Source organism: Sylvia atricapilla, chromosome 3, assembly GCF_009819655.1.
Source record: "Sylvia atricapilla isolate bSylAtr1 chromosome 3, bSylAtr1.pri, whole genome shotgun sequence".
Lineage (NCBI taxonomy): Eukaryota > Metazoa > Chordata > Aves > Passeriformes > Sylviidae > Sylvia > Sylvia atricapilla.
In genome coordinates this window covers 54,986,969-55,001,582 of record NC_089142.1, presented here as the reverse complement: position 1 = coordinate 55,001,582, position 14,614 = coordinate 54,986,969, and the positions used below count along the sequence as shown (strand labels likewise).

The 14,614-nt window shown below is 35.5% G+C and overlaps 1 protein-coding gene across 1 annotated transcript in view; it reads right to left on the bottom strand.

Annotated features, from left to right (window-relative positions):
* Positions 1–284: 284 nt before the first annotated feature.
* Positions 285–14,614, bottom strand: part of ENPP3 (ectonucleotide pyrophosphatase/phosphodiesterase 3) — a 35,121-nt gene continuing 20,791 nt past the window's right edge. The window contains exons 15-25 of the mRNA XM_066315395.1: positions 13,953–14,080; positions 12,973–13,039; positions 11,466–11,553; positions 10,541–10,707; positions 10,370–10,427; positions 9,432–9,586; positions 5,893–6,028; positions 5,302–5,379; positions 3,800–3,932; positions 2,163–2,319; positions 285–682 (exon numbers count right to left, since the gene is read on the bottom strand). Of these exons, the coding sequence (XP_066171492.1) occupies positions 509–682; positions 2,163–2,319; positions 3,800–3,932; positions 5,302–5,379; positions 5,893–6,028; positions 9,432–9,586; positions 10,370–10,427; positions 10,541–10,707; positions 11,466–11,553; positions 12,973–13,039; positions 13,953–14,080 (1,341 nt within the window). The 3' untranslated portion in view covers positions 285–508. The remainder of the gene's footprint in view (positions 683–2,162; positions 2,320–3,799; positions 3,933–5,301; positions 5,380–5,892; positions 6,029–9,431; positions 9,587–10,369; positions 10,428–10,540; positions 10,708–11,465; positions 11,554–12,972; positions 13,040–13,952; positions 14,081–14,614) is intronic.

Below are 14,614 nucleotides of genomic sequence, written 5' to 3'. Positions count from 1 at the left end.
TGAACTAACAGGAGAGAAAGAGAAATTCAAAACATTTCAGGACATGCTTGTTAGAGAATCATAACCTCTCTAATAAACACAAGGAAAAAAACACACACACTCCTCTCAAACTGTTTAATTTTTCAATTCCATTGTAGAAGCATTTTATATACAATTTACAACTCTGGTATCTCTGTAGTATAAAATATGTTCCTTTTGCATTTTTTTAAATCGTTACTACTATTATATATATCACATATAATATGTAATGTATTTTTATAGTAATATCATATGTTGTTCTTTGCATAATAAAAATATGTATTCTGTATTTTGAAAGCCTGGCTCAACAACAGTGATTTAATTCACTTTGAATAATTTTATGTATAATTTTTTTTTCAAATTTCATTGGCACAAAACACTCAACTGAAAAACACAAATTTGAAAACTACTCCCACATACTTAAACAAGGAAATAAGTGAAATCATTTTGATTTTCTTTCTTCCAAGCACTGACCCCATCTCAAAGATAATCAGTCACTTTCAGTCTCAAATATTGGCAAAAATGTCTTTAGCCGCAAGATCTCAGAGACAGATTCATTTCTTTCCTGGTAAAAGTCAAGCCCAGTCAGCAACTCCACATCCCGAACACGTGCAGAATGAGCCTGAACTCTCTCTTCAACCCATTCAGAAAGTGTCTTATTTTCCTGTCAAAACAAACAAGAACAATGTTCAAACACATAAAAGGTCCTCTGTTATTTGGTGGCAGTGTTAGGCGATTATCAGTGTTTGACCTGCTTTGACAGATTAAAGGCCTCCAGTTGGTAAAACTTCTTTCAGGCTTTCGTAGGCATCTTTACAGCCTTGCTTTTAGGAATCTCATTTAAGCAGACTCAAGTGGATGTCTCTTCTACCCACCTCTCCACTTCCAAAGTGACAGAAAAGAAGAAATATGCTGAAATGGCAATTGCAACTTTTAACTACAAAATGCAAGAGTCAGGTTTTAAACACACACATAAAGATAGTTTTAGTTACAGTACAAATTAGCTGCACTGCTCAGGCCAGTCAAGCAACAGACGTCTGATAACTCACAAAAAGTCCTTACAGAAGCTCAGTCTTGATTTCGGGACAGCAACAATAGTTGCTGGTTAAACGGGGAAAACAATGGAATTGTAAGCACTAGTCAATCAAAACCATTATTTTCTGCTCTTTTATACAAGGGGGTTTTTGCAAATAGATGGTAATTTGCTTTTGCATTACCAATATCTGCTTCTGATGCAAATGATCCATTAAATTTATGCTACTGCCAAACATGATGAATATAAAGTGCAAAGACATTTGGGGTTTATTGCTAAACTTTAGAAATTACAGTCAATTTCTAAAATATAATGACTAATTCATTCTAATAATTAGTCAACCCTCAACAACTAAAAAGATCTCACTGGGAAGTTGTGGATTATCCACACTACAAATTGGGAGACCCTGAAGTTGTTTCCAAGTAGGGCAAGCTTGCACCTGTCTGCAGTTATGAGTTCAAAGCTAGAAATAAAAACTGTGAGAACCAGTTCAAGTCTGTGCAGCTGTACTTGTGCAGGATATATACACTGAGTTTAGGAACCTTCTGCACCCCAGAGTTTTTGGAATAGACACTCATCTGCCTCAGCAATACATATTACACTCAGATGATGTATTTTATTTGCTACAAGGCATAAGATTTTATTTAATTCAAGTATGAATTTTAATTGCAGCACCATCCATCCAAATGCCTGCTGTCTAGTTTCTCATAGAGATGGAATAAGCAACTGAAGGAATTTTCTAGCCACTGAAGGGAATAACACTTGAAGTCCTCTGATACCTCTGGAGTAAGTTTATCCTGCAGTCTTCCATAAAGATATCTCATCTCCTTGTGGCCTGTGCTGCCCCTCTCAGCCCTTCTCAGGTGACAGCACTTCCCAATACTCTTATCTTACCTTCCTTTCTTCTTCCTTGCTTCCTATCAGCTCACTAGTTTCCAGCTACCTCTCCTGAAGCTCCTTGCTCTTCTGGTGATTGCTTTAACTCTCAGCTCATTCCCAGCTCATGGGGAATGAGTTAATTTCAGACTGATAAAGATTCTCTGGATGACTAAATTCCAATGGGAATCAGTTCACGAAGTTCAGGCACACGGGAACATAGAACTATACTTACAGCACAGCTTTCAGTGTTGTCAGGTCGATGAGGAATGATAAAAGACAAAGCATCCAAAGACCCTGAACAGTTCAGTGGAGTATAGGATGTGTTCTTGCAGCTTGTGAGAACCACATAGTAATGGGTTGGGACAGGGATTTTTGTATTGTTTACATACCTACAAAACAAACATTAATTAAGGCATTTATTGAGATATCAACACCACTGATGCATTTTGAAATTTATAGAATTATCTCAGCATTTATCTTTTAACGCTATATGACCTAAATTTCTTTTGTAATTGAAAAAGATACCTGATGGGATAGACAGCCTCACCATTTTTTTCATGAACAGCCAAACAGACATGGATTACTCTGCGTGTTACAAGCAATCCCACTGAAACAGGACTGCTTAACATGGCCAATACTCTATTTTGCCAAAGCCAGAGATCTCTACCTCTGGAAGAGTCAGAATAGAGCTTCATATTTGCCCTTCATTATACTAAGAATTTCAACCACGTGAATTGGAGAGTGATGAGAAGATTAACTTCTGGCTCCTTGCCATAGAGAAATGCCAGAACAGTGATTAGCAGCTGTGTGCTGTGGAAACCAGTTTAGGATACTCAGATGAAAATGTCTTTGCTGCCCTTTTCTTACTACTCTGCAAACATGGTCAATCTTCTCTATAAGGAGCTGAATGTTTCCTAAGCTTTTTTGATCACTATTGAACAAAACACTATCACTGAAATTTGTATGACTGCCTAACCATGCTGACTAAAACACTTATTCCAAACTGGAGGCAGCATTATGTGGTCAACTGGGCATTACAGCATTCAGCTTGGAAGGAAGTTGTAGCCTCTCTTCCCTTCCACCCTCCTACTACGTGGCAGGCTGATTTTCCCATTCCCAAACCATTTTTAACAGATGTGGTCAAGTCTAGCATGAATAAAACATCTACAGTAACAGATTCAGCTGTGCAGATTTCCCAGCACTTTTCTACTTCATAAATGCTCATACTCTCACAAGGTATTTTCCCTAATCTAAGTAGTTCTAATTCTGTTTTTATTTCCTTCTATCCTTATTCACTGACAAAAATAATTGGTCTTGATAATTTATGCGTAAACGTCAGATGTTTCATAGTTATGCAAAGATACCTCTCAGGAATGATACATTTTACATTTCCAGTTACATCATCAGTGAAGGCAAACACACAAATCTGACCTTTGATGAAATACATCAGTTTGAGACAACAGGAAGAAACAACAAACAGGTGAGCACAACATGAAAGTGAGAAAATTGCGCTTAAGCACATCTTCTGCACATTAAATGTTATATGTTCTCCCAGCATTTCTGATGCAGAGGCCCAAAATCTAAAATCTAGGCATAATCTTGGGAAGCTAATTACTAGACAGTACCTGTGCATGTGTATAGAGATACATATGTAATTGTACAGTTCTTTACTCTTTACTTCAACTTCTATGGCACTGTATCTGTTTGCAAGAGCATTTCCTGTTATATGAGTAATAGTGGATGCAGGATTATAAAGAGAATACTGCATTCTCCATGATACTTGTTTCTTGGTCTTTTAAAATAATAGTTTGTGTGGAAACACAGTGGAAGTCACACAGAGTTTGACTGCTGACTTTTCCATGTACTTACTGCTTAATTTCATCAGGGTTGTCAAAATGGCCATCATAATTGTAATCAAACACTGGTCCACTGATAACATTTACCCCATTCCTTTCTCTAGCATACTTCTGAAGAAGCACATCATGGAAATAGTCCCATATATCTGTCATAAAAAGAAAATAAAAGCAAAATTAATATCAATTCAAAGTAATTTCACCACTGAAGAAAAATAGTGTATTTGTGTTTTCACTGTAGATTAATAAAAACCAGTACAGAATGAAACTGCCCATAAAATCAACTCTGTTACACAAAATTTTGATTTCATCAGAAGGGACATACTCCCACTTGCCATTGAAAGAGGTGGTGTAGATGCTATTATAGTCCTGCAAGGCAAATTGCACTACTGGAGTATGTAACAATTTGATCTAAAGCTGAAGATCAAATTTTCAGCTTAATCAAATTTTCAGCTGTAGGTTTTCAACCTACAGCTGAGAGATCATTAATTTCTGGCTGATTTGCCTGTACCTGCAGTGTGACAAATAGTAGGAAGTGACAAAATGGTTTTATTAGAAGAATACTGACCATCTGAGTGTTAGTTTAACTGTACAAAACTCATACCAAACATCAATAGACAACTTGGCTTATTTCACAGATGTCTTTTGAGAAAATACAATTTGTAGGATATAAACCAGTGAGATTATTCAAATATTTGCAGCTGGCATGGCAAATTAACCTGATGGGTTTACGGCATTGAGGCCATCTTCTATTGATTTACCAATTGTTTATAGTCTATAGAAACGTCTTGTTTTCCTTGAAAATTTTGATTTTTACTTGGAAGATTAAAGACACTTAGATCTTCTGGATCTCTGTTTTTTACATGACTGAATGAACAAATGAGGTCTGAATGTATTAGAAAGGTAGTTACACAATCGGGGTTTTTCCAACTTTTTCCTTACATAATTCCTCTTTTTATGCACTAAGAAAATGAGCCTAGGCCTAAAAGTAAAATGGGATCATAAGCAGTTACAGAAAATTTCTTATCAATGATTACTTACAAATATGAGTTAGGCTGAATGGGAAGAGTTTACCACACTTGCATCATAAAAATATGTATTATAGAAATAGCATTGCAAGATTAATATAGTTGAGGTGTTCTCTTTAGATTTTGGAAAAGGAAAAAGTGCCATTTTCATTCACCTTGAGCATTTTCCCAAGGGAAATTTCTGTGAGAGTTTTAAAGCTAGCATTTCATGTTAGAACACCACAGAGGAGATGAAGAGCAAATTCAAAACCACACATGTAAGCCAAGATAAGCAGAAATCAGATGGGATTATACAAAGAAAAAAATTCCATATAATTGTGTCATAAACATTTAAACATCTACTTTTAAAATGTTTAAAGTATATTTTCACAACATCTGGATATAAAGTACACCATGCATTAATCTTAAACTTTTTTTGTGATAGCTTTATCAAATCCAGAACAATACTTATAGAAAATTAATCATAATTAATCAAAATTTTGCAACCTACCTTTGAAAGCTTTATACATGGGAACAATATTGCTGGTGAGTAAGGCATCATACTGTTCAACAGCAGATGAATTATTGTCTATATAAAAAGACCAAAATATAAGTGAATGGAATACTATAAACAGATCAATTGATTCATATGTCACTATAAATTGTAGGTACATGTAATTCAATTACATTTTATATTTGAGCATGAGTGCATGATCCTACTGCAAACATATCTCCAAATTTGTTCAAGAAACCTACTCAATAAATAATAATTATCAAATTTGAAAAAAAGGAAATTAATATTTATGCGGAGAAAGAGAGACAGCCTTTCCTTCCAACCCTTTACATAATTCTAAACATTTCATCACATTCAACTTGTTCCTTTTTTTAAAAAAACCCTTAAGTGTTCTAAACCAAAAATATTTAGATACAAGTAGCAGCTGCCCTTGCTTTTGGTCAGTCTGTGAACACTGGAAACCTTTTTCTGCCCAATATGCTGATCCAAAGAAGTTTGTTTTGGTGTTTGGGTGTATGTTTAAACATAAAGCCACATCCAGCTGATTAAGACTTTCTAAGGTCTCTCTATAAAAAGAATCATGCTCACTGGGAGGATAGAGGAAACTGTGGGTCAAGGTCAGCCCTTCTGGGTAGTCAGAACAATTTTGGCTCGATGCAACAGGGATTCTAACATCAGGCCGCAGACAGTCTGAAACAGTGGGAGGAAGAGGAGATGTGTTTTCCTGTGAAAAGGAAAAAAAAAAAAAGTCTTACACCCACGGCTGTGGCTAAGCCAATGCTTTGTATGGTTTTAACTTTCTAGAATGGACTTCATTGAATCTTCTCCTATTTTTATAGTGAATCAGGTCAATGCAAGTAATGCACACTAATGTTTTCTGGGTAGTGTTTTTCTTCTCCTTCTGTTTTTAAGAAATTCAGGGAAATCCGTATGCACCATGTAAAACTGTAGCAGCAAAATAAGGTTACACCTTAGGCAAAAACAGATTTCACATTTGACTCATTCGTCACTTTTACATATTTCTGGAAACACAAACTCGATGTCACATCCTCCTGGAAAGCAGCTGGTATATAAAAATGACACTATCACCTCATCTAGGCATCTGAGGATGCAGTCTCTGTAAGAATTTGTGCTGCTCAAGTGTTACAGATAAAGAAATCCATGGTAAATTTAGTACATTTTACTGGCTTTACTAACTTCACCAAAATGCGTTAACATGCTAAGGTCTGGCCAAAAGTGATTCTGATGACTATAATTCTTTCTATAACCTTCACCTTTTTTTTTAATAACCTTTTCTGCACAATTTTTTCATAATTTGACAGTAACATCAAATCATCTCAATATGCTTTTTTGGGTTTAACTTTTTTTTCATCTACATTTACATTTATTTTAATTTTGGTAAGACTGTAATATATTTATAAACAGAAGTTAAACATCTAATTTGATTTTCAGTACATTGTTTTGATCAATTAAAACCAAGCAAAAACAAAGAACTGGAATGCTCTTCTTGTATCTCTTTGTACTCCTTGACTTCATTTCTTTAGTTAATTTTATCAGAATTTGAGTAGATGACATACTATGGTCAGGTTGTATATTAATGGAAAACATATATACCACATGGAATGAAATATAAAAGACAAAAGTCTTCATTTGATTCCTGACCAAATCACGTGTCCAAAACAAAAAGAAAAAAAAATCATCACCAATTTGGCTCCTTCTATTTCAGGTCAAAAAACCATAATGTCTCCTGAAGAAAGAAGCTAAAACTGAAAATTGGCTGTGCCTATGAATTGTCCTTTTTGATGCAGGTTATTGATTTTTGATGAGCCACTAATAATGTCAAGAAGCATAAGTTATTTGCATTACATGACAGAATTCAAGAATCTGCTGTGGTCTCTGATGTCAAATTCAGCCCCCTTCAGGAGAACTTGTCTTTTGGCAACAAAATACACTTTCCTCCCAGGCAGAGGAGTATAAAACCTATAAAAAACAAATGTCCTTCAATCTTAAATTTTCCTTATTACTGAGAATATTAAGTAACCAAAATGCTGACCTTTTATTTAAGATCTGCAGGTGTATGTTATTCATCCAGTTTCAAAACTTTCACATCACACAAAAACAGCAAAAGTGCAACCTGTATTACCTTGTTTAATATTTAAGCCCTTCTTTATAGCTACATAATTATGAGACATACTCCATCCTACATATTGTATAAAGCACAGCACAGACTGAATCCAAACATAATTAACCAAGGTTGCAATAAAAATTCTGTAGAGTGCAACTTTGTGTCATTCCCAAGTATTGCAGCCAAATCTTACAATCAAAGGCATTAGCTCTATCCCTCTGTCCTTCTGCAGGTGTTTTAATTTACAAAGCCTATTTCTGTTGATCAGCTCATGTAATAAAAAATCATGTGTAACTTACTGTGCAAGGTAAGTCAGTGTGTGAGTTCTTTAACTCATAGCCTTTCACTGTTGTGTCTCTGACACTATTAGAGATGAAATTTATTATTTCCTGTTCTTTCCACAGAAAACATACATCATTGTATTAGAGTCTGCTGTGACCTATATACTCCAATACTTCAGTCTCAGTCATTCACTGCTTCCCACATTGTTGCATACACTGCTATAAGAGACTCCTGCAAAATATGTACTTCTCATAATTTAGATAAGTTGAGCAAGAACTTTCTTTATACACTTCCACTATTTGAAAGGGGCCTGCAGGAAAGCCAGAGATGGACCCTTTGTCAAGAACTGTAGTGATGAGACAAGGAGTAATGGGTACAAATTGAAAGAGGGGAAATTTAGGTTAAATATTAGGAAGAATTTTTTTTTATGTCAGGGTGGTGAGACATTGGAACAGACTGCCTGGGGAGTCTGTGGATGCCCCAACCCTGGCAGTGTTCAAAGCCGAGTTGGACAAAGCCTTGAGTAATCTGGCCTAGTGAGAGGTGTCCCTGCCCATGACAGGGCTGGACTGGGATGGAATGATCCTTAAGGTCCATTCCAACCCCTTAACCTTCTATGATTCTTTGCTTACTGAAAATTTGTTTTTCAACAAAGGAAAATGTCCAAAAAGTTATTTGGGTTTTTGAGCTATTTTTAAGCTCAATATTAAGAAGACTGCAGCTCTGGTGGGACTTTTAAATCTTTTCAAAGCAAAATCAGACAAAAATTTATTAAACAATTAACTAGTTTTCATTTGGGTAATGCACTTTCATAGCAAGGTTTAAGGGTAGATCTTCAAATATGAAGTATAAACAGTCCTTGTTGAAATGGACATTTGCTTTTATGACTTGTAGCCTTCTTAAGATTGGATTAATGATCTTTCAACCAAGGCAGTGAAGAATCAGTAGAAAGTATGGAATGAAATTTTCTGAAATACTACGATTTTAGCAGCATACATTTGATAAAAATAATTTCCTCATATTTGTACTGATGAAATAAGAAATCACATAGACATCAATAACAGTCCTCTTCAGACAGAATAATCAACACAGAAACTATTTCCCCAAGGCAACTTAAAAAAAGGGTCAAATTATAGGGGCAAGTAAGCTCATGGATGTCCATTAGTTTACTGACCCTGAAAACTCAACAGTTTATTCCGGATCCACATACTCTTGAACACTCAGAGGTTCATTCAACTATAATTGCATTTGTCAGAAATTTTATCATGTAACAGAGAGCAAAGAATATACAGAAATATGCATTAGTGCAAATTGTTTTATAGAGACGCATAAAGGGTATTTAATAGGAAAAAGATCGTGGTACTCATAGGAAAGCTTAAAACTTCTGATTTGGGAAACCACAGCCTGCTTTTCCACAGGAATTGACAGGAAAGATGGAGAATTGTCTTGACAGCATACCCCTTTTACAAAACAGGCTTAATAGAATCAGTTTAGCAGCAACTCTCCTACATCTTTTGTGTCCCTAACATTCACTCTTTTCAAAACTCTACTTTGAGATAGCTGAAATTTAAATTATATCAAAGACAGTTTTTCTTTTTCAGACACAAGACTCTTAGTCACATGACATCCACCAGGTTTTAAACAGGCCCTGATCAATGGACCCCATTTTTAATCCATTAGATCCTATATTTAAGAGTAGTAAAGATATTTCATAACTTACAGGCCTATTCACAGTGTATGCAGTCCACAGTGGCATCCAGATATCATAGCTGTAGCCACTCACATACTGATGATGGAAGAGGAGGCAGTAGACATTTTCCTTCTGAAGAACTTTGGGTCTCCCATATGGCAAATGAGATGAGCTTGCCTTCTTTACTAAAATTTAAATAATAATAATTACTGATTTATTCTTCTATAAAAATTTGGATGGCACAAGGGATTAAGAGAGCAGACAAAAACTATTAATTAAAACTTTAGCAAATACAAGTAGATCCAACAGTAAACCTGGCCATGCAGTTCTTTAGGCTTATAAGTAGAATAAAAAATGTAGAAAATAGTTTTCATATGATGTTGAATGCACAAAAGCCAATATATCAGATTTGCAAACTTTTGTTTCTTTGAAATTTCATACTAATGCAAACATTTTGAATTTATCTTGCCAGTGGAGTGAAATTTACTTCTTGTTTAACTAGGAGGCATTAAAGTGTTTCCCAAAATTTCCAGAAACCCCATTAAAAAACCAGAAAGCAGTATCTATGGGAATTTTTGATCAGAGAATAGTAAAGTTATGGATACAGGGATATAGATACAAATATGGATATTGATAACATAGGGATATGGATAATAGTGTCAGAACAAGAGTTACATCACATAGCCTGACAGTGCTCAGATTTTCTTCAAGACCATTGAAATCTATACAGGTTTTTCCAAAATTTTAATGGGGTTCAGATCATATTCCTATATATACATGTTGTTACAACAGATTTTTTTTAAGAAATGCAAGGGAAAAAATTAAAAAATATACTTCTGACCTGATTTTCCTAGTTCACTTTCAGTTTTAATTATCACTGCAAAAATTCCCACTGAGACCAGTAACAAAAAATATAAACCAGGTGTAGATTTAAAATATTGCTGCCCTTTTATTTTTTTGCTACTTACTTTCTTCTGTGGTGAGATTCAACCTCCTGTTTAGCTCATCTAGTAGCTTATCTGAAATCTGTAAAAAATAAGAGAATCATTCAAAATGAATCTGTTGTTTGGGAAAAAAACCAAAGAAAGCAGAACACACTCGACAAAGATGATTAAAAGATGCCAGAAACCCCTATTTACATTGCATTTGCATCCTAGGTCATCTGCAGAAGTCAGATTGGATACTGGACATGAAGAGGGAGATGAGACTTCATTTGGATGTGAAGGATTGTAAAAAGGTTTCTTTAAGAGGTGATTCAAGCTGCCATGTGTTCCATTATTTTCTGCTGGTACTATACGAAGCAAATCTGTTGAAACATTTGAAATTTGTAAACATACTTTAAGACAAAAACAGTATTTTAAAAAGCTATTCTCTTTCCAATTTATTTCCTAGTCATTTTTAAAGGTAGAAGAAATAGTTTATACCATTATTTAAACTATTACAGTAACTACTCCCACCAGCTTGCAGTTTGCTAGGGCTGAAGGTTCTTTGCTATCTTCCACTGCATCAAGATTTAGTAAGTATGGATTTGAGTACTGTTGGTACAGTTTTATACATTGTCATAACATTCACAAGATTAGACGGTTTAATGCAAAGTATAAATGTTATTGAAAGTGCATCACACTGTGAAAGCTAGTAGCCTATTGCATTTTTGTGTGATGCTTTAATCCATATTTTCTGAGGCACATGCTTCCTAATTGCACACTGCTGGGACTGCAATCGTCCATCCTAAATTATGAACATGAGCAGTTACTCTCTACAAGATTCTTATCCACAAGAATCAGTTGGATTCCACAGGCATCAGTTTCACAGTAAACCCCCGTGGCAGGTGTGGCTCCCTCTGATTCTTTAGTGGAATTCTTCTGCAGTCAGAAAAAAACTTCAAAGCAGAACAACTTCTGGAAGTCAATTTCTTGGCAGTGTAAAAAAGGCCTAAGAGCATGGCTTCAGTGTTTTGGTTTTGAATTAATTCACTCAATTTTTAGCTTCTTTTAGCTCTTACAACACTTGTATTTGAAAATACTAGAAAGTTATAATCTAAAGTACTGGATTGCTTCTACTCACCACACATAAGGTTATAAACTTCAATGTTTTCAAAAGCATCCACTTCTGTTTTCTCTTTAAAGCTTGGGCCGTATGCCAAGAATATAGCCTGGATTGTAATAGTAATAATAAAAAAAATGAGTTATCTAAAGGAATCTAAAGTCAAAACCAATTCAGTTGTACTTTATGAAAACTGGGACAATGGAACAAAATACACTCTTTTTAGTTAAAAATACAGGATTTTTCTGGTAAGGAAGGCAAATTTCTGCCATTGCACATAATATGAAGAAAAACGCAAAGCAAAAATTCATTTAGAAGATTATTTTAAACTATATGATGAATCTTATTTTGGTTTCGGGTTAGGGTTAGGGGTTTTTTTAATACCTGTTGCACACTGATGTCTTTGGGTCACTTAAGAATCTATGGCCATGGTTAAAGTAAGGAAGAGGGAACTGCAGATGCCCATTCCAAGCTGAGCAGAGACCTGCACCTGTACCACCAATGGCACAGTGCAGTGCTGGGCAGCCCTTCTGGAGCCTGCCAGCCTTGTTGCAGAACACTGATACTAGGTACAGTCTCATGGGAGTTTTTACGGCTTTATGACCTGACCTGACCTGCCTGCCAGGAGATACAGGAAACATGACTAACAGGACAATGATCTGTTCTAAAATAATATTACGTGTCCATAACAGAAAAGGAATTTTCAATTTATTATAGAAAGATGACATTTTGCTCCTTTCTTTAAAAAAAATTTCAAAAAGCATCTGCTGTGGCGCCTGTGTATGGTTATCTAGTATTAAGGTTTCCATGGTAACCAGAATTTACCTTTTCTTTCCATACAAACATTCAGCACAATTCTGATCACTATATTTGGTTTTAACATAGCTGTAATGATCTGGAAGTATCTGATTCTTAGGTACAGAATATGGGACATAGTGTCATGCTTGACCTTTGTTAAAGGTTCACATCACAGAAAGCAAATAAAAAACCAAAAGCCCAAAACATCAAAATATTTTCACCGGGTTGCCCAAAGTGAAAATGAGATGAAACTGCAACACAGGTTATACCAACAGGACAGCAAATTATGTTTTTGTTCTGATGATATGATTAACTCTTGCAAGATAAGCAGGACTATGAGATTTAGTTTACTTGAGCATACAGGCTTTCAGACGCTCAGATGAACTCCCAGAGCCTATGGAGATTTTTAAGTCATTGCCTCAGTGGAAGAATGAAAGAACAAAAGAATTCAGTGTCCGGTAGCTAAACATGGTAGACTTGGTTTACTGTAGTCTACCTGTCTCCAAGCAGGTAAGGTAAGCCCAGACTGTTTTTACTAGGCCCTCTACACATTGATGAAAGGCAATAAAAATATTTGGACCTAGTAAGTGTTAGCAGTTTACATATCTTGTGGCCAGAAAAGAAAACGCTCACTGCAAAAACTATCATTGTTCTGTATTCTGGTGATTTACCCGGCACATCATGATTTTGTATATAAGAAAGTGCAAGAATAGAATAGAAATCATCTCACCTCCATACTTTTAAATTCGTTGTCATAGCCATGGTTACCTCCATCACAAAATGTGTAACCTTGATCCCTAAGGAGAAACCATCACCGAGTGTAAATTAAAATAACACTAATAGAAGCACTTAATAACATCATTGTGGCTCACAGACTAGATTATCCCTTGAGAACTGACTCTGCCTTCATATTGCAGTACTTATGGTTCATCACAGTGTTCATTTCTATGAAGACCTCTTTCTCCTTTAACAGAAATTACTATGAACAGTAATAAATTATCCTAGCTGGCTGTGAGTATACAGTGTAACAATATTTTCAAAGCAAATTGAAAAAATGGCTATTTTTGAACTGAGGCCTTTACCTAGCTGCAGGTAGCAGAACAAGTGTAATCTGTTTTGAAAGAATTCCTAGTCATATTCTTTGGCATTTTAACAGAAAACTTACAATGGGAGAACTCTGCTGTTAGCCTCTGTGGAATAATATAAGTAAGACTACAAGGTATTTTGCATTACAAGGCAATGCATTTTCATCATGGATTCTGAAAGGTGAAGAGACATGTAGATAATGTGGGGATGGGTTATAGAATAAACAACACAGCAGAATACTCTGACATAGTGACTAATACTTATTTTTATCTACCCATTGCTAAGACACATGGAGAAATAAAGAGATAGTCACCTTATACCAATTCAATGCACAGCTGTTAATTGCAGGTAATCTGTTTTCAGAGGTCGAGAAACATTTCAACACCATTTAGAAAAGGGTGATTATAAGATGTTTTTCAATGCACAATTCTTTTTGTTTGTCCTGGACAATTGTTTGGTTACACCAAACCATATCTCCATTTTACACATTGTGTGATTTTAACTGTAACAAACATGGAAATGTAACAAGTCTAAAGAAAAACAGGAAATGAAGCATTTAAAGAAAATTAAAGGGATGAGAGTGGGATGAAAGAACTAGCATAAAAATCACACAAATTATGTTACCTCACAGCCAGCCACTGTCGATCCACCAGAAGATGAACTTTATCAATACGAATGTTGTTGGCATAGTGGAATCGTTTGGGCAGGTCAGGGGTCAGGTAGGGCTTGAAGTGCTGAGGAGATCTTCTGCACTGTGCAAGAGGAAAGAGTCCAGTCACGAGTTTCGCTCAGTTTCAAAAAACCCATCATTTAAAATTATCACAAATACCTTAGTGATAGGAATACAAGCACAAAGCCCACAGATAGTTTCTTGGCTGACCTGCAGATGGCATTTTTGGCCCCAGAAGCAACACAAGGAAAAGCGACACTTTTTTGGAACTCTTTAAAAGTCGACCATTTGTATATCAAGTCCATAAATACTGTGGTAAAAGTACATCCAAGGCTTAAAGACACTCAGTAGAATTGTTTAGTCTATGTTTCTGTACTGATGTCATTGGCATCTAGTTGGTAAGATTGTGCTTCACAAGAGAAAGATCCCTGGAAGTTTATTTCTGCCACCTTCTGCCACTTTCCCAAGAGATAAATAACAAAGTAAGCCAAGTATACACCATGTAGCACAGTCTAGGGTTTTAGCTACAAGCCTGACATGTAAATGTCCATTGCTCAGCTGTTAGCTAAAAGTTTTAGCTTTTAAACCCACATTTTATGCGTTCATATCACTGATG